The 20,250-nt window shown below is 44.6% G+C and overlaps 1 protein-coding gene across 1 annotated transcript in view; it reads left to right on the top strand.

Moving 5' to 3' along the window:
- Nucleotides 1-16,240: 16,240 nt before the first annotated feature.
- Nucleotides 16,241-20,250, top strand: part of LOC139403861 (alpha/beta hydrolase domain-containing protein 17C) — a 28,375-nt gene continuing 24,365 nt past the window's right edge. Inside the window, exon 1 of the mRNA XM_071147025.1 lies at nt 16,241-17,109. Coding sequence (XP_071003126.1) covers nt 16,625-17,109 — 485 coding nt within the window. The 5' untranslated portion in view covers nt 16,241-16,624. The remainder of the gene's footprint in view (nt 17,110-20,250) is intronic.

Below are 20,250 nucleotides of genomic sequence, written 5' to 3'. Positions count from 1 at the left end.
AGGAGATTTACCCTCAGGCAGAATGTGTGACTTTGTTTCCTTGTCATATCTCTCACAGGAAGAGAGGCTTTAAAGAACAATTCTTTGGGGATGAACGGAATGAATTAGATTCTGCTTGTTTCATATTTTTCTCTCGACCTCACGTCGAGAGCCAGAGGCAGATTCTTTTTTCTTTTATGCCTTTGGTGCCTTTTTCTGTGCATTCAACTGTTAAAGGTTCTACAGTGGATTTAATATGATGGCTAAAGCATTTCACTGCTGTCTTATCCAGGTGTTTGTAGCTTCAGGACAAACTAGCACCATTAGTAACATGCTTGTGTACTTTATCCAATCAGTGTAACACCTTACCAGCAGCTAGGCTACTAGCTGAAGGCTGAATACAACAATCTGCTGAAGTCACCAATGTCCATTTGCCTAAGTAAATAAATATAATTTGTCATTTTAACGTCAATTTGATGATTTACACTAAAGGTTATTGAGTTAAAATCATTCAATTAAAGTCAAAGCTCTGTCTTTTAACCCCAGGGGAGTGAGGTTGTTGAAAGCAGGAATCCTCCCCCGGCCTTCTATCCTGATCGGCCCAGGCCCCGGCTGGACTAAACCCAAGGAGGAGGTATGCAGGGCTGGTGTCTGCCAGGGGCCTTCTGGGGGTCAAATCTCCTCCAGCTGGGAGCATATCAGTGTGGGAAACCGTGGGGGTCAAATATGTGCGTGATTGCATGTCAAATCAAAGTTTATGGGTCACGTACAGAGATTCCCAGATGTTTTCACAGGTGCACTGAAATGCTTGTGTTTCTAGTTCCAACAGTGCAGGTATAAGATCTAGCAATACAAAACAATACACACTTAATCCATAAAGTAAAAAGAAGGAAATGAAGAAATATCAGAGCGAACAATGTCATATATATATATATACACACACACTACATGACCAAAAGTATGGGGACACCTGCTCGTCGAACACATTCTCATTTACACCACTCCAGCCGACGCTTGGCATTGCACATGGTTATCTTAGGTTACTCGGCCATGGAAACCCATTTCATGAAGCTCCCGATGAACAGTTATTGTGCTGATGTAACTTCCAGAGGCAGTTTGGAACTCGGTAGTGAGTGTTGCAGCCGAGGACAGACGATTGTTACACTCTTCAGCACTCGGAGGTCCCGTTCTGTGAGCTTGTGTGGCCTACCACTTCGCGGCTGAGCCGTTGTTGCTCCTAGACATTTCCACTTCACATTAACAGTACTTACAGATGACCGGGGCAGCTATAGAGAGAGCAGAAATGTGACGGACTGACTTGTTGGAAAGGTGGCATCCTATGATGGTGCCATGTTGAAAGTCAACTGAGCTGTTCAGTACGGGCTATTCTACTGCCAATGTTTTCCTATGGAGATTGCATGACTGTGTGCTCAATTTTAGCCATGCTTGTTAAGTGTGCCTTGAATTCTAAATAAATCACAGATAGTGTCACCAGCAAAGCACCCCCACATCATTACACCTCCTTCTCCATCCACCAAATCTTAAATTTGGACTCATCAGACCAAAGGACCGATTTCCACCGGTCTAATGTCCATTGCTCGTGTTTCTTGGTCCAAGCAAGTATCTTCTTGTTATTGGTGTCCTTTAGTAGTGATTTCTTTGCAGCAATTTGACCATGAAGGCCTGATTCACGCAGTCTCCTCTGAACAGTTGATGTTGAGATGTGTCTGTTACTTGAACTCTGTGAAACATTTATTTGGGCTCCAATTTCTGAGGCTCTAATGAATTTATCCTCTGCAGCAGAGGTAACTCTGGGTCTTCCTTTCCTATGGCGGTCCTCATGAGAGCCAGTTTCATCATACCACAGCAGAGGTAACTCTGGGTCTTCCTTTCCTGTGGCTATCCTCATGAGAGCCAGTTTCATCATACCACAGCAGAGGGAACTCTGGGTCTTCCTTTCCTGTGGCGGTCCTCATGAGAGCCAGTTTCATCATACCACAGCAGAGGTAACTCTGGGTCTTCCTTTCCTGTGGCGGTCCTCGTGAGAGCCAGTTTCATCATAGCGCTTGTTGGTTTTTGCGACTGCACTTGAAGAAACTTTCAAAGTTCTTGAAATTTTCCGGATTGACTGACCTTCATGTCTTCAAGTAATGATGGACTGTCATTTCTCTTTGCTTATTTGAGTTGTTCTTGCCCTAATATGGACTTGGTCTTGGACTTGGTCTTCTGTATACCACTCCTCCCTTGTCACAACACAACTGATTGGCTCAAACTCATTAAGATGGAAAGAAATTCCACAAATGAACTTTTAACAAGGCACACCTGTTAATTGAAATGCATTCCTCATGAAGCTGGTTGAGAGAATGCCAAGAGTGTGCAAAGCTGACATCAAGGCAAAGCGTGGCTACTTTGAAGAATCTCAAATATAAAATACATTTTGATTTGTTTAACACTTTTTTGGTTACTACATGATTCCATATGTGTTATTTCATAGTTTTGATGTCTTTACTATTATTCTACAATGTAGAAAATAGAAAACCGTTGAATGAGTAGGTGTGTCTAAACATTTGACTGGTACTGTATATAATGTGTGTACATGAATAGAAAAGGTGTGTACAGCACTAGTTATATAGGATGAGCCATGACTAGATTACAGTATATACATATAAAGTGGGTTAAACAGTATGTAAACATAATTCATGTGACCAGTGTTCAATGACTATGTATGTAGGGCAGTAGTCTCTAAGGTGCAGGGTAGAGTACCGGGTGGTAGCTGGTTAGTAACAGTCTCTAAGGTGCAGGGTAGAGTACCGGGTGGTAGCTGGTTAGTAACAGTCTCTAAGGTCCAGGGTAGAGTACCGGGTGGTAGCTGGTTAGTAACAGTCTCTAAGGTGCAGGGTAGAGTACCGGGTGGTAGCTGGTTAGTAACAGTCTCTAAGGTGCAGGGTAGAGTACCGGGTGGTAGCTGGTTAGTAACAGTCTCTAAGGTCCAGGGTAGAGTACTGGGTGATAGCTGGTTAGTAACAGTCTCTAAGGTGCAGGGTAGAGTACCGGGTGGTAGCTGGTTAGTAACAGTCTCTAAGGTCCAGGGTAGAGTACTGGGTGATAGCTGGTTAGTAACAGTCTCTAAGGTGCAGGGTAGAGTACCGGGTGGTAGCTGGTTAGTAACAGTCTCTAAGGTCCAGGGTAGAGTACTGGGTGATAGCTGGTTAGTAACAGTCTCTAAGGTGCAGGGTAGAGTACCGGGTGGTAGCTGGTTAGTAACAGTCTCTAAGGTGCAGGGTAGAGTACCGGGTGGTAGCTGGTTAGTAACAGTCTCTAAGGTCCAGGGTAGAGTACTGGGTGATAGCTGGTTAGTAACAGTCTCTAAGGTCCAGGGTAGAGTACTGGGTGGTAGCTGGTTAGTAACAGTCTCTAAGGTGCAGGGTAGAGTACCGGGTGGTAGCTGGTTAGTAACAGTCTCTAAGGTGCAGGGTAGAGTACCGGGTGGTAGCTGGTTAGTAACAGTCTCTAAGGTGCAGGGTAGAGTACCGGGTGGTAGCTGGTTAGTAACAGTCTCTAAGGTGCAGGGTAGAGTACCGGGTGGTAGCTGGTTAGTAACAGTCTCTAAGGTGCAGGGTAGAGTACCGGGTGGTAGCTGGTTAGTAACAGTCTCTAAGGTGCAGGGTAGAGTACCGGGTGGTAGCTGGTTAGTAACAGTCTCTAAGGTGCAGGGTAGAGTACTGGGTGGTAGCTGGTTAGTAACAGTCTCTAAGGTGCAGGGTAGAGTACCGGGTGGTAGCTGGTTAGTAACAGTCTCTAAGGTGCAGGGTAGAGTACTGGGTGGTAGCTGGTTAGTAACAGTCTCTAAGGTCCAGGGTAGAGTACTGGGTGGTAGCTGGTTAGTAACAGTCTCTAAGGTGCAGGGTAGAGTATCGGGTGGTAGCTGGTTAGTAACAGTCTCTAAGGTGCAGGGTAGAGTACCGGGTGGTAGCTGGTTAGTAACAGTCTCTAAGGTGCAGGGCAGGGTACTGGGTGGAGGCTCTCTGTCCCAGCTTTGATGCACCTGTACTGTCTCCTCCTTCTAGATGGTCCTTGATGATCTTCTAGATGGTAGCGGGGTGTGCAGGCCAGGCTCAGGTGGCTGAGGCCCTTGATGATCTTCTTGGCCTTCCTGTGACACTGGGTGCTGTAGATGTCCTGGAGAGCAGACAGTGTGCCCCTGGTGTTGCGTTGGGCTGACTACACCAGCATCTAGAGAGCCCTGCGGTTGCGGACGGTGCAATTGCCATATCAGGCGGTGATATAGCCCGACAGGATGCTCTCAATGGTGCATCTGTAGAAGTCTGTGAGGGTCTTAAGGGCCTAGATGAATTTATTCAGCCTCCTGTTGCACCTTCTTCACCACACTGTGCGTGTGAAGGGACTAGTTCATCTCTTCAGTGATGTGCACGCTGAGGAACTTTAAGCTTTTGACCCTCTCTACTGCGACCCTGTCGATGTGGATGAGGGCGTGCTCTCTCTGTTGTCTCCTGTAGTCCACAATCAGCACCTTCGTTTTGTTGATGCTGAGGGAGAGGTTATTTTCCTGGCACCACTCCACCAGGGTGTGTTTGTGTGTGTGTGTGTGTGTGTGTGTGTTTGTGTGTGTGTTTGCTTAATGAAGCATGTGTTGACTCTTCAGACGATAAGCATGCAGCTTGCCTGAGAATGGACTCCCATAGGCCCATTAAGGCATCATTCCTACAGAAAATGAATCCTTCTCAATCTAAGTGCAGATGCCGGCGCCCAAATCCACCCCCCTGCAAGACATCTCAGATCAAAAAACAACGGACTTTGGTTGCTTGTCTATGTGTCATTGAGTGTCTTTGCTTTTCTGTGGGAATGAAGGCTTTGATAATGGAAGTCTATTATCAGGGCAAGCTCAGAACATCCCATTCAGTACTGGTGTTGCGCTAGCATAGCTATAGACTGCAGTCTGATGACCTCAGATAGTTGTTGTTCCGGGGGGTAGATCAGAGCCGTAAAGCATCTCTCTTTTCCATCTCCCCAGTGGGTAAAGTATCATTTGTCTTGGTCCCTTTGATCGTTAAGTGCCACAGAATGGATGTTTACTCTCTCTAGCTGAAATCAACACGGTTATTTAACTCTGAGGATTTTAGATGGAGTCCCTCAGTGGTTGGTAGTGATGTGATTGTGGAGCGTGTGTGTGTGCGTCTGAATGTTTGTATGCTCTGTATGTGTGTGTGCCTGAGAACGCTTCTCTTCCCAGAAGGAGTGAGTCAGGTACTGTTGAGTAATCAGCTGAATTGGCTCCCTCCATTGTTGATGTGAATACTGTGTGGCTATGATGAAGGAACCAGGTTATATTAGTGTCTTTGACGTTGCCTGAACAAAAGCCTTGGGAGAGTCCTGGTCAATTGTGAACGTAAGCTACACTTCTCCCTGTTTGCTCAAAGCCCTTTTTATTGCACCATCTGGGCACGTCGGCTACTGTCTTGTTATGCTAATACAAGAGGGTTACGTCCCAAATGGCACCCTATTCCCTATATAGTGCACTGTTATGAAACACAGCTGACCAGCCCTTGTCAAAAGTAGTGCACTATATAGGGAATAGGGTGCCATTTGGGATGCAATCTAGGATATGGCAATGAAAGGATTTACGGTGCCCAGCATTGAGTGAATCGGAAATTGGAGTTGAGTTTTTGGGCAGGGATTTCCCCCTGGCAGACGATAGGCATGACAGGGAGAGGGAGGGGATCAAACACATACAGGAAGTAGATGCTGATAGAGTTGGCAGAGAGAAGAGGTACGGGATGGGAGTGCTGATGCACAAAGCGGGAAGCTGGCTGGAGTGTGACTCTAAAGGCGTCATATCCTCACTGTGCCCTCTGAAAGAACAAGCTATAGTTGACACAGCTGGTTATGACATGTTATGACACACAGCTGGTTATGACATGTTATGACACACAGCTGCTTATGACACACAGCTGGCTATGACACGTTATGTCATATAGCTGGTTATGACACACAGCTGGTTATGACATGTTATGACACACAGCTGGTTATGACATGTTATGAAACACAGCTGGTTATGACATTTTATGAAACACAGCTGGACATGACATGTTATGACACACAGCTGCTTATGACACACAGCTGGCTATGACACGTTATGTCATATAGCTGGTTATGACACACAGCTGGTTATGACACATTCTGACATCTAGCTGGTTATGACATGTTATGACATATAGCTGGTTATGACACAGCTGGTTAGGACATAGCTGGCTATTTACATGTTATGACACACAATTGGTTATGACACATTCTGACATCTAGCTGGTTATGACACGTTATGTCATATAGCTGGTTATGACACACAGCTGGTTATGACACGTTATGTCATATAGCTGGTTATGACACACAGCTGGTTATGACACATTCTGACATCTAGCTGGTTATGACATGTTATGACATATAGCTGGTTATGACACAGCTGGTTAGGACATAGCTGGCTATGACATGTTATGACACACAGCTGGTTATGACCAGTGGTGCAGTGGAAGGTAAACGCACTTAAACGATCCCACCGTTTTATTCTGTGCATATGGTTAACCCACCTTTAGCAGAAAAGAGCATTGAAAGTATAGGGAGCTTTACTTTACTCACCCTGACCAGCGTTTTCACTAGTTATGATCGTCTCCTTATCACACTCTCTTCACAGTATGTCTCTTCCTTTGGTCTACACTACATCAATAGTTATGATAGTCTCCTTATCACACTCTCTTCACAGTGTGTCTCTTCCTTTGGTCTACACTACATCACTAGTTATGATAGTCTCCTTATCACACTCTCTTCACAGTATGTCTCTTCCTTTGGTCTACACTACATCACTAGTTATGATCGTCTCCTTATCACACTCTCTTCACAGTATGTCTCTTCCTTTGGTCTACACTACATCACTAGTTATGATCGTCTCCTTATCACACTCTCTTCACAGTATGTCTCTTCCTTTGGTCTACACTACATCACTAGTTATGATCGTCTCCTTATCACACTCTCTTCACAGTGTGTCTCTTCCTTTGGTCTACACTACATCACTAGTTATGATGGTCTCCTTATCACACTCTCTTCACAGTATGTCTCTTCCTTTGGTCTACACTACATCACTAGTTATGATCGTCTCCTTATCACACTCTCTTCACAGTATGTATCTTCCTTTGGTCTACACTACATCACTAGTTATGATAGTCTCCTTATCACACTCTCTTCACAGTATGTCTCTTCCTTTGGTCTACACTACATCACTAGTTATGATAGTCTCCTTATCACACTCTCTTCACAGTATGTCTCTTCCTTTGGTCTACACTACATCACTAGTTATGATAGTCTCCGTATCACACTCTCTTCATAGTATGTCTCTTCCTTTGGTCTACACTACATCACTAGTTATGATGGTCTCCTTATCACACTCTCTTCACAGTATGTCTCTTCCTTTGGTCTACACTACATCACTAGTTATGATAGTCTCCTTATCACACTCTCTTCACAGTATGTCTCTTCCTTTGGTCTACACTACATCACTAGTTATGATAGTCTCCTTATCACACTCTCTTCATAGTATGTCTCTTCCTTTGGTCTACACTACATCACTAGTTATGATCGTCTCCTTCTCACACTCTCTTCACAGTATGTCTCTTCCTTTGTCTCTCTCTCCCTATTTTTGACATCTTTCTCATTCTCTCTCATGTCTCTAGCCTCTCTGTTCTCTCACTCCCCACCATCTCTTTTTCTCTGGGCACTTGCTCCCTCACCTCCATTAAACCTGTAATGGATTTAATGAGGTGGCGGTACAAAATGGTGAACTAGTCAACCTCACATAAAAACCTACTTTAAAGTTGTTTGACGTAAGAACAAAGTCTTGTTGTTGCAGTCTAGTATCTGTCTAGTCGATTTAATAGATATGGCACTGTGCATATTTTTGTGGAAGCCATTGTAGGTCTAGCATGACAATGTTTGTTTAAAGTTGAGAACTCTTCCAGATATTGCGGTCGTAAGGATGACGCTCTTAAAAAGTCCTTTGTTTAAGACTGAAAGTCAGACAGCTGTTTTAGCACCACGTGTTGATGTGCATTTGCAGTGATTGTGTGTCTGGGTGATTGTTACCAAATCCTTTGGGCTGGGGTGTGAGTGGTGATTTGGTCTAAGTACAGGCCTTAGCACCACCCAGAGTAGCCTCTAGACTTCCAAAATAAAGGGTCTTATGAAAGAATGTGTTCCTTTAAAAATATAGTCTGCTTCGTTTGTTTACACTTACTGTTTCAAATGTAGAGTTCTCTTCTTCTCATGTCTACCACAGGCACAGCATATACACAGAGTATATGGACATGAGATACCGTCAGAATACAAATACTGCAGTGTGTCAAAACCTGGGATGGATTATTGTGCAGACAGCTTGACAGCAAGAGGTCTGTTATAGCAGAAATTCAAGACGGTGATTGTTGTCCCTGCTTGTGACCGGACTTTAACCCAACCCTCCATACTCATCGGCCTCAGAGAGACAGATCTAAAAACCTCTCTCTCTCATAGCTGCAATCAGATCTATTTAAACAAACATTCACTCCAGGTTAAAATGTTGCCCTTTGGCATTGATCTAGGATCAGCTTACCCCTCTCGACATCCAACCCTTAACCAAAGGGGACAATCAAAATTGGCCTAAGATCAGTCTCATACTACTCCGCAAATACATCATATGGAGGGGAAGCCATGCCATGACCTTCCTAGTTGGGTAGAGGCAATGATCAGCAGGCTGTCTTTGTATCTTATTTGTCTTGGGATAGACAAGCCCTTGTTCTGTCCTAAGGGCAGAATTTCATAACTAGAGGGCAGCTTGTGCAACTGAACCAACTTGCCGCCCACCAGTACACATTTTCATTGCAGCCCCGGACAAACACTCCTCATTCAACTCACTGACGGCTTAATGATTAGTTAACAGGTTGAATCGAGTGTGCTTGTCCGGGACTACAGTATAAATGTGTACTGTTGGGGGAACTCGAGGACTGGAGTTCAGACATACTGTTCCAATGCATTTGATCAGCTGATTTTCATAAAATGTCCTAAGAAAATGAAATCTACAGTTGCTTCATCCATTTTTGGACTTCTGAAGCGATGCAATGTACCCATTGATTCTTGAAGAATATAACTTACAGTGAGGGAAAAAAGTATTTGATCCTCTGCTGATTTTGTACGTTTGCCCACTGACAAAGAAATCATCAGTCTATAATAATTTTAATGGTAGGTTTATTTGAACAGTGAGAGACAGAAGAACAACAATAAAATCCAGAAAAACACATGTCAAAAATGTTATGAATTGATTTGCATTTTAATGATCCCTGTCGGTCTCCTTTCATTCATTTGAGAATGTGCGTCAACGTATACAAACAAGAGGAACGTAGGGCAGAGGAGGAAAGAGAGATGTGTGGGTTGTGCATACCTACCTAGGGATGATGAAGGGCAGATGATGACGAGGCGAGTAGGTACATGACATTCTTGGATGCTTCTCTTTTAACATGTGCGTGACTGTGAGTGACTGGTAGATGCCTAGACTACAGAACACACTAACATGTTATTTGTATGGTGCAAATAGGCACCAGTGGAGGCTGCTGAGGGGAGGACGGCTCATAATGGCATCAAACACATGGAAACCAATTAAGGTGCCGCCAACCTCTGATGGGCACATGCCTCCATTTTACAGCTGCATGGGGCTCTACATGGGAATTGAAGTTATGCTAAGAAAAATGATGCTTATCTCATCTGAATATTAAACAGATCGGTTGGAGCAATCAACACTTTATACACCACTTAATTTCCCAGGCAGCCGAGTGGTTTTCTGACAAGTCCCAGGTCACGTCTCTCTGCACCCTGTTAGCTTTAAGCACATTAGTCTCTGGCCATGTGCTTCATCCTTCTAGCTATGATAAATCCAGCCCAGTCGACTCCATATGGTTATTACTGATTGTGGCAGTGTGTCCGGGTGCGTGTTTGAGAGAGTACAACTGTGTGTTTGTGTAACGTTGGTGGAGGGATTCTATGATACTGCAGAAACACCACTCCCTACTACAACACACACACACACACACACACACACACAATAAAATTATGCAAGTTGCAACCTCTATGGCAGGGGTGTCAAACTCTTTCCATGCAGGGCCTGGTGTCTGCAGGATTTAGGTTTTTCCCTTTCAATGAAGCCTTAGAAAACCAGGTGTGGGGAGTTCCTTACTAATTAATGACCTTAATTCATCAATCAAGTACAAGGGAGGAGCGAAAACCTGCAACCACTCGGCCCTCCGTGGAATGAGTTTGACACCTGTGCTCTATGGTATTCAAATATGCTTTCACGCTAATTCACATTTCCACTTACCAAGAATACTTGTGTTAAGAATTAACTACAATTCAGGTGAGAGGACAAGACTTGAATGCAACACTTTAACTAGTTGCCTTATACACAAATTCCAAGCAACTCAACAAGCAGCAGCTGTTACTAATTGCCAATCAGCCTCGCCTGTTTGCAACATTTTAAGTAGTTGTCTTGACCGCAGCTCCTCAACAAGCATCAGCTGCAGATAATTGCTAATCAGCCTCCACACTGTCTGCACTTACCTTAATCACCACTGCCTCCCTACCTAAACCTGACCAAACTAACATTCCTCCTCTTTGCTCTGTAGTGCATCCATGTAAACTCCATCAGCCTGACAGTAGGTCCACTTACTACAGGTACATCCATGTAAACTACATCAGTCTGACAGTAGGTCCACCTACTACAGGTACATCTATGTAAACTCCATCAGTCTGACAGTAGGTCCACTTACTACAGGTACATCCATGTAAACTCAATCAGTCCGCACTGTAGTTCTGACCCTCTCTCTACACCTGGCATCCACCAAATGCTGCACTGTATTCTACCCCACAATTACAGCACTTAACCTTCACATTGCTTCCACATTCACGTGCCCCTCCATACTTGGCACATATTTTCTTTCCTTTACACTGAGCAGCTACATGTCCTATTATTTGGCATTTAAAACACTGCAGTGCATATGTGACATTCTCTAACATTGAAACTAAGGAATCCTATCTGTACTTTTCCTGGCAAGACTTTCTCAAACCTCAGCATCACTAATAAGCTTCACTTATTTGACCCCCTTTTCCTACTGATCAACTTTTTGGCCTCAATCTCTCTGTCCCTCTTCACATTTTCTTTAATATCTGTAGCCAGATTTCTTTTATTTAACCATGTAGGCTAGTTGAGATCAAGTTCTCATATACAACTGTGACCTGGCCAAGATAAAGCAAAGCAGTGTGACAAAAACAACAGTTAGACATGGGATAGACAAACATACAGTCAATAACACAATAGAATAATCTATATACAGCGTGTGCAAATGTAGAAAGGCAAACAATTACAATTTAGCATTAACACTGGAGTGAAAGATGTGCAGATGATGTGCAAGTAGAGATACTGGGGTGCAAAAGATAAAAAATATATAACAATGTGGGGATGAGGTAGTTGGGTGGGCTATTTACAGATGGGCTGTGTACAGGTACAGTGATCGATAAGCTGCTCTGACATTTGATGCCTATAGTTAGTGAGGGAAATGTAAGTCTCCAGCTTCAATGACTTTTGCAAATCGTTCCAGTCATTGGCAGCAGAGAACTGGAAGGAAAGGCAGCCAAAGGAAGTGTTGGCTTTGGGGATGACCAGAGAAATATACCTGCTGGAGCGCATGCTACGGGTGGGTTTTGCTATGGTTACCAGTGAGCTGAGATAAGGCGGGGCTTTACCTAGCATAGACTTTTAGATGACCTGGAGCCAGTGGGTTTGACGACGGATATGTAGCGAGGGCCAGCCAACGAGACCATACAGGTCGCAGTGGTGGGTAGTATATGGGGCTATGGTGACAAAACAGATGGCACTGTGACTAAATCCAGTTTGTTGAGTAGAGTGTTGGAGGCTATTTTGTAAATGACATCGCCGAAGTCGAGGATCGGTAGGATCGTCAGTTTTACGAGGGTATGTAGACGTCTGTATACAGCATGAGTGAAGGAGGCTTTGTTGCGAAATAGGAAGCCGATTCTGGATTTAATTTGTATTGGAGATGCTTAACGTGAGTCTGGAAGGAGAGTTTACAGTTTAACCAGACACCTAGGTATTTGTAGTTGTCCACGTATTCTAAGTCAGAACCGTCCAGAGTAGTGAAGCTAGTCTGGCGGACGGGTCCGGGCAGTGATTGGTTGAAGAGCATGCATTTAGTTTTACTTGCATTTAAGAGCAGTTGGAGGCCACGGAAGGAGTGTTGTATGGCATTGAAGCTCGTTTGGAGGTTTTTTAACACAGTGTCCAAAGAAGGGCCAGATGTATACAGAATGGTGTCGTCTGCGTAGAGGTGGATCAGAGAATCACCAGCCGCAAGAGCGACATCATTGATCTATACAGAGAAAATAGTCGGCCCGAGAATTGAACCCTGTGGCACCCCATAGAGACTGGCAGAGGTCTGGACAACAGGCCCTCCGATTTGACACAATGAACTCTATCAGAGAAGTAGTTGGTGAACCAGGCAAGGTAGTCATTTGAGAAACCAAGGCTGTTGAGTCTGCCGATAAGAATGTGGTGATTGACAGAGTCGAAAGCCTTGGTCAGGTCGATGAAGACGGCTGCACAGTACTGTCTTTTATCGATGGAGGTTATGATATCGTTTAGGTCCTTGAGCGTGGCTGAGGTGCACCCATGACCAGCTCTGAAACCAGACTGCATAGCGGAGAAGGTACGGTAGGATTCAAAACGGTTGGTTATCTGTTTTTTAACTTGGCTTTCAAAGACTTTAGAAAGCCAGGGCAGGATGGATATAGGTCTGTAACAGTTTGGGTCTAGTGTCTCCCCCGTTGAAGAGGGGATGACCGCGGCAGCTTTCCAGTCTTTAGGGATCTCAGACGATACGAAAGTGAGGTTGAACAGGTTAGTAATAGGGGTAGCAACCATTGTGGTGGATAATTTAGAAAGAGAGAGTTCAGATTGTCTAGCCCAGCTGATTTGTAGGGGTCCAGATTTTGCAGCTCTTTCAGAACATCAGCCATCTGGATTTGGTTGAAGGAGAAGCAGGGGGCGGCTTGGGCAAGTTGCTGCGGGGGGTGCAGAGCTGTTGGCCAAGGTAGGGGTGGCCAGGTGAAAAGCATGGCCAGCCGTAGAAAAATGCATATTGAAATTCTCAATTATCGTGGATATATCGGTGGTGATCGTGTTTCCTAGCCTCAGTGCAGTGGGCAGCTGGGAGGAGGTGCTCTTATTCTCCATGGACTTTACAGTGTCCCAAAACTTTGAGTTTGTGCTACAGGATGCACATTTCTGTTTGAAAAAGCTAGCCTTTGCTTTCCTGACTGTATATTGGTTCCCGTCTTCCCTGAAAAGCTGCATATTGCGGGGGCTATTTGATGCTAATGCAATACACCAACAGGATGTTTTTGTGCTGGTCTAGGGCAGTCAAGTCAGGAGTGAACCAGGGGCTATATCTGTTCCTGGTTCTAAATTTTTTGAACGGGGCATGCTTATTTAATTAAGATGGTGAGGAAAGCACTTTTAAAGAACAACCAGGCATCCTCTACTGACAGGATGAGTTCAATATCTTCCAGGATATCCGGGACAGGTCGATTAGAATGTCCTGCTCGCTGAAGTGTTTTAGGGAGCATTTGACAGTGATGAGGGGTGGTCGTTTGACTGCGGACCCATTAAGGATGCAGGCAATGAGGCAGTGATCTTTGAGATCCTGGATGTAGACAACAGAGGTGTATTTGGAGGGCAAGTTGGTCAAGATGATATCTATGAGGGTGCCCATGTTAACAGATTTAGGGTTGTACCTGATAGGTTCCTTGATCATTTGTGAGATTGAGGGCATCTAGTTTAGATTGTAGGAGGGCCGGGGTGTTAAGCATATTCCAGTTTAGGTCACCTAACAGTACAAACTCTGAAGAGATTCACATACGGTGTCCAGGGCACAGCTGTGGGGGTCTATAACAAGCTGCAACAGTGAGAGACTTCTGGAAAGAACTGTTTGGGCATAGACGTGGATAGTATGACAGAACTCTTCAGGCTCTCTCTGCAGTAGATTGCAACTCCACCCCTTTTGCATTTCTATCTTAACAGGAAATGTAGTTGGGGATGAAAATGTCAGAATTTTTGGTGGCCTTCCTAAGCCAGGATTCAGACACGGCTAGGACATCAGGGTTGGCTAAAGCAGTAACTAAAACAAACTTAGGGAGGAAACTTCTGATGTTAACATGCATGAAGCCAAGACTTTTACGGTTACAGAAGTCAACAAATGAGACTGACCTGGGGAGTAGGTGTAGTACTGGAGGCTACAGGGCCTGGGTTAACCTCTACATCACCAGAGGAACAGAGGAGTAGGATAAGGGTACGGCTAAAGGCAACCTTCCGGTTCCTAGTCCAACGCTCTAACGACGCCCCAATCGGACGTTTACGTCGGCAGACCAGTCGTGATGGATCGGCGAGGCGCCGTGTTGACAATAAGGGGTCCAGGCCAATTGGTAAGATAGAGACCCCGGTGATGACTCCCCTCAACCTAGCATAAGCGCCAGGTCTTTTAATCTTCTTCCCATTTTCTGAATCTTCTCTTGCTGAGCCTGGCTATCTACCATTTCCAATGAACCAAGCTAATTTAACTTGACCTACCTCTTTCTCTATGGCGTTAGTTGGATAGGGTGTAAGGCCCTGCAGTCTTAACACCATCACCACTCTTGCTTTCTACTTTGGTCCTCTTTATGCTTTCTTTACTAGATGCTTCAATGCTTTCTGTATCAAGATCGCTCTTCCCATGTTGTTATGTACACCTCTTGGAGGGGGGGGGGGGGGGAACAACACCCTGCTACAACTCAACTCCCCATGGAGTGAAAGATGTGATTGTAGGTGCAGGTAAGGATGGCGGAGAATATTACCATTTACAGAGAATGTATTTCCTTAACACAGTAATGTGGGGGGAAAGGGGCTAGACAGAACCAAAGCAAAGAAAGTAAAAGTTAGAGTCCCCTCTCCTACCTAACCTCCTGGCACGCTAACCAAAATACAGAGGGTGGTCTGCCCAGGTCTTACCTGGTGTGCATAGACAGTAAATACTACAGGTTATGTATGCCTGCAGGCCTCTTGCCTAAACACTCCCAAGGTTCCTTCTTCCCCCCCTGGGAACAAACACAGAATAATTACTAACATAAAGTGAAACATTTCAATAATCAAAAACACTGAGTCCTATAGGGACTTAAAAAAACACTAAGCTCTACCTCAGAAGTAGCAGCTACAAAATACCTTCAACATAACTGTCACTGGGGAAACAACCAACACAGAACATCAAAGAAGCCCTTCTTTTGATAAAGGAACACTGGCTTTTATCCAGCTGGAGAAGGAGTTGGTAATTGAAAACAGCTGTTTCCCCTGACGAGAGAGGGAGGGTTCAGAGCTCCAATCACCGATTGGTCCAACCAATCAGCTGCTTAAAATCCAGGAAGCCTTCCTGAAATACACACACACAAACACATACAAAACAAAACATCCAAAACACAGAAAATGGGGAAGGTAACATATGTAACATAACAACATGTCTTTCCACTACTGGCCATTCTGGTCATTGACCATTATCCTCCTGCTCCATAACATAAGAACTGACACCCATATTGTTGCTTCACCAACTTTTTCTCCATTTCGTCCACACTACTCGCTGCCCTTTCTGACCTCGAATCTGTATGTCAGCCTTTAGTGCTGAGCATTAAGCAACATTTGGGGGTGGGTGATCACAACCAAACTGACAGGATGCATATACTGCCACCTATCATTCTCACATGCATTCCATTTTCTCAATGAATATTCTAAACATATTTAAATTTCTGGTCCTTAAACTGTCTGTTTTCTTTTCACAGCAATTTGCATGTTTGTTTCCAACCCAATGGATCGACAACTAATGTGCATTTATTCAGATGCAATTACAGGAAAAGCAACACTCTTTCCATTCAAACTGTGGTTTCAGGCAAACTATTGATGTAGCTAGCATGAACAAAGCTGTTGCATGATTGCATATCCATTAGAGAAAACACTCATATTTCAATAATAGCCTACTATCAAGTAAGTGACTATATAATATGCATATTATTGCTACTACGGTTCTGTCATCAACATGATTTTGACGAAAAAGTGCGAAAGGATATCCGGTTCGACCGGAAATCTTATATTTGGCGTTACTGCTGAAAGATATGGCTGCATACATTGTATTAGCCTGCTAACTCGACGTTTACGTTTGACATAAGCTTAATTATTCGACCAACGTTTTGAAATTGTATGATAACAAGCAAGTTATATCGCTTCTGTAGACACAAAAAAATCGTTAACCATGTTAACGTCTTTCTGAGTTTTGTAAATCACGTTAGCTACCAAGCTATACAAAGGAGAAACCAGTTAGCCAGCTACTAGCCTAGCTAGTACTAGGTGGCTAGCTAGTTTAGCTCCTTACGAAGTGTTTTATTGTTATTTTGTTACCAGATAGATTTTAAAAAAAACATAGCTGGATACATTTGCTGGTGTTACAAAGAAAGCGTCTATCGAGCCTCAATGCCCGAACAAGGCCCAAGGATGAATGGTTTTTCCCTCGGCGAACTATGCTGGCTATTCTGTTGCCCGCCCTGTCCCAGTCGCATCGCATCCAAACTAGCCTTTCTCCCTCCCGAACCCACGTACTCCGTACACACCGATGCTAACGGGACGAGTAGCCTGCATCTAACCGAGCGAGCAGACTGGCAGTACTCCCAACGCGAACTGGACGCTGTCGAGGTGTTCAACACCAGAACTAGTCGGGGAAACCGACTGGGTTGCATGTTTGTACGATGCGCACCCAACAGCCGGTACACGTTGCTCTTTTCCCACGGTAACGCAGTGGACCTAGGCCAAATGTGTAGTTTCTACATCGGCCTCGGTTCAAGGATAAACTGCAACGTCTTCTCGTATGATTATTCGGGCTACGGTGTCAGCAGCGGGAAACCGTCAGAAAAGAACCTGTATGCGGACATCGAGGCTGCCTGGCAGGTGCTAAGGAACAAGTGAGTATAGCACTAGCCTATACAGCCAGTGTCAACAAGCTAACATGCAAGCTACATAGCTAGTTGGGTTTATTGTATTGGGCTTTGTTAGTTAGCTAACGTTTGCTAGCTACTGTACTCCATGTCTATGGCCGCCCCCCCCCCCTCCATATTTGGTTGCTATGACAACCACTATAACATGCCTACACAGCTTTTTTATTTATTTGCCTACACAGCTGAGAGCAGTGCATTAGCTATTCATTTATATGGCTGAGAGGACTGTTAACATTAGGTTCTGTGCACACGTTTAGGTGGTTGGTAGTTGCATAGTGATTTGATACTTCGCACATATTCAATTGATTTTGTGGCATGCTACTCTAAACATGTCCAGAAGCTTCCATGTTTAAACTTTGATGATCTGTGCAGGCCAGACAACTTCTCTTGAAGCCCACACTGGAACTTTAAACATTAATTATACTTAATCAGGTAAAACCTTCTGAATGAGTCCAAAAACATTGATATTCCAGAAATCATAAAAACAGTTTTGACTTGTCTCCTCTTTATGCCGAGGATGGAGAGCTTTAGTTATAAACTAGCCATAGCAGATGACACTAGCTTACTAGCCCAGCTATGAGATGCTTATAGCAGGGTCAGGGCAGGACGGACTGCCTGGCGGGCTGTGTCATTTTAGTAGCTAGATTACAGAGAGACAACCGCCAACTCCCAGCTTCCTTTCCTTGTTTACTTGCTCTTTATTCTGACAGGCTGTTAGTTCCTTCAGTTTCAGATAGTGTGACTGTCTGTCACATAACACTTCAATGCAGGCCTATGCCTAGCACAGGAGGCTGGTGGCACCTTAATTGGGGAGGGAGGACAGGCTTGTGGTAAAGGCTGGAGTGGAATCAGTGGAATGGTATCAAACACATGGTTTCCAATATTATAAGCCATTCTCCCCTCAGCAGCCTCCACTGATGTCTAGGTGCTGCCCATGGGACTTAACTCCCAAATTAAGTAGGAAGTAAAGGAGGCCTGGTGCAACTCTGCTGCAGGCTCCTTTTCAGTTCCACATTCAATATTCAAGACAACGACAGTGGTTGGATAAAGTAGAAACTTCTAGGCAGCCATGTTGCTAGTCTTAATGAATATCCACCAGAAAAGAGACAAAACGGTTATTTTGTTCCTCTGCCTATTCCCCAAAAGTGTGCATGGATGAAAAGTAATGGAAAGTAATGTACTGGTGTAAGGGCTATGATGGAAACTCCCTCCAGCCAAATGCTTTGTCATTTACCACGTTTCTAGACACAGTTTTTCTGCAAGTAAAGTCCTACCGTATAAAACAAAATCAGGACAGCTGTTATGGACACAGGAAGTTTTGGTACAATTTTGATAAATGCCACATTTGTTCGCTCGACATGGTTTGATCTTTTTGTCCGTAAAATTAGTTATGCGAGAAATGGCAGTAGAAGTGCTGATATATTGTTATAATAACAATATCGAAGTGACGCGATTATATGGTGTGTGTGGTCTTCCCGCTACAACTCGGGGAAACCATGCAGTGTATTAGGCTGCAGATGAACTTCACAGGCTGGTGAAAGTGCCAGTGATCAGGTTGATGCTGTTTTCCAATAAATATCAAGTCTTCTAGGAACATGGTTGACGCTTAACTGCCGTTGACAAAAAATATTCTCGCTCTTGTCCATAATCTCATCATGTAGGTTAGCCTACCCGCACGGCCCACCCGCACGGCCTACCTGCACTGTGAGTGGTTGGCTAGAGCACATGTGCCAAGACCAGAGTAGACACATTTACTATTTAACTCAACAGTTTTCCTGACAACTATTATTTGGTGCAAAAATTACATTTTGTGTGCACTGTCATCAGCAAAAAGTCAGTTTGGTGGCTCACCACTGGCGGGGAAGATGTGCATATTTTTTTCATGTGGAGTTTTGAATATTCGCATGGAAACCTAGCTAGAGAGGGGGATAGAACGAGTCCACACTTCAGGTAGAAGGAGCAAGTGAGAAAATAAATTGTCTAATGAATAGTATGTTGGAAACTGGGAACCTCTCCTACCATAACTGGACCACTCACACCAGGGTTATTTATGAAGGAAACAACAACACCAGGAGACGGTGTGAAAGGTTGAGCAGTAAAGCAGTGTCTTAAACTTTTCTCAGCTCTTAAGGTTTCACTACTGGCTCCTTTCGCATTGGGATAGGGTCAAGGCCAGGGATCAGTTTGGCTGGCTCCTTTCACATTGGGATGGGGTCAAGGCCAGGGATCAGTTTGGCTGGCTCCTTTCACATTGGGATAGGGTCACGGCCAGAGATCAGTTTGGCTGGCTCCTTTCACATTGGGATAGGGTCAAGGCCCGGGATCAGTTTGGCTGGCTCCTTTCACATTGGGATAGGGTCAAGGCCAGGGATCAGTTTGGCTGGCTCCTTTCACATTGGGATAGGGTCAAGGCCAGGGATCAGTTTGGTTGGCTCCTTTCACATTGGGATAGGGTCAAGGCCAGGGATCAGTTTGGCTGGCTCCTTTCACATTGGGATAGGGTCAAGGCCAGGAAACAGTTTGGCTGGCTCCTTTCACATTGGGATAGGGTCAAGGCCAGGGATCAGTTTGGCTGGCTCCTTTCACATTAGGCTTTTGTGTCGAAAAACCCCCTTGATATGCAACTTTTCAGGGAAGTTAGGAACCAATATACACAGGCAGTTAGGAAAGCTAAGGCCATGCGTTCCACCTGGCTACCCCTACCCCAGTCAACAGCCCTGCACCCCCCCACAGCAACTCGCCCAAACCTCCCCAATTTCTCCTTCACCCAAATCCAGATAGCTGATGTTCTGAAAGAGCTGCAAAATCTGGACCACTACAAATCAGCTGGGCAAGACAATCTGGACCCTCTCTTTCTAAAATTATCTGCTGAAATTGTTGCAACCCCTATTACTAGCTTGTTCAACCTCTTGTTCGTATCGTCTGAGATTCCCAAAGATTGGAAAGCTGCCGGTCATATTCAAAGAGGGAGACACTCTAGACCCACATTGCTACAGACCTATATCCATCCTACCCTGCCTTTCTAAGGTCTTCGAAAGCCAAGTTAACAAACAGATTACCGACCATTTCGAATCCCACCGTACCTTCTCCGCTATGCAATCTGGTTTC

Source organism: Oncorhynchus clarkii, unplaced genomic scaffold (assembly GCF_045791955.1).
Source record: "Oncorhynchus clarkii lewisi isolate Uvic-CL-2024 unplaced genomic scaffold, UVic_Ocla_1.0 unplaced_contig_3779_pilon_pilon, whole genome shotgun sequence".
NCBI classification, from domain to species: Eukaryota; Metazoa; Chordata; class Actinopteri; order Salmoniformes; family Salmonidae; genus Oncorhynchus; species Oncorhynchus clarkii.
Note: the sequence above shows the minus strand (reverse complement) of the source record. Positions and strands in the feature narration are given on the sequence as shown.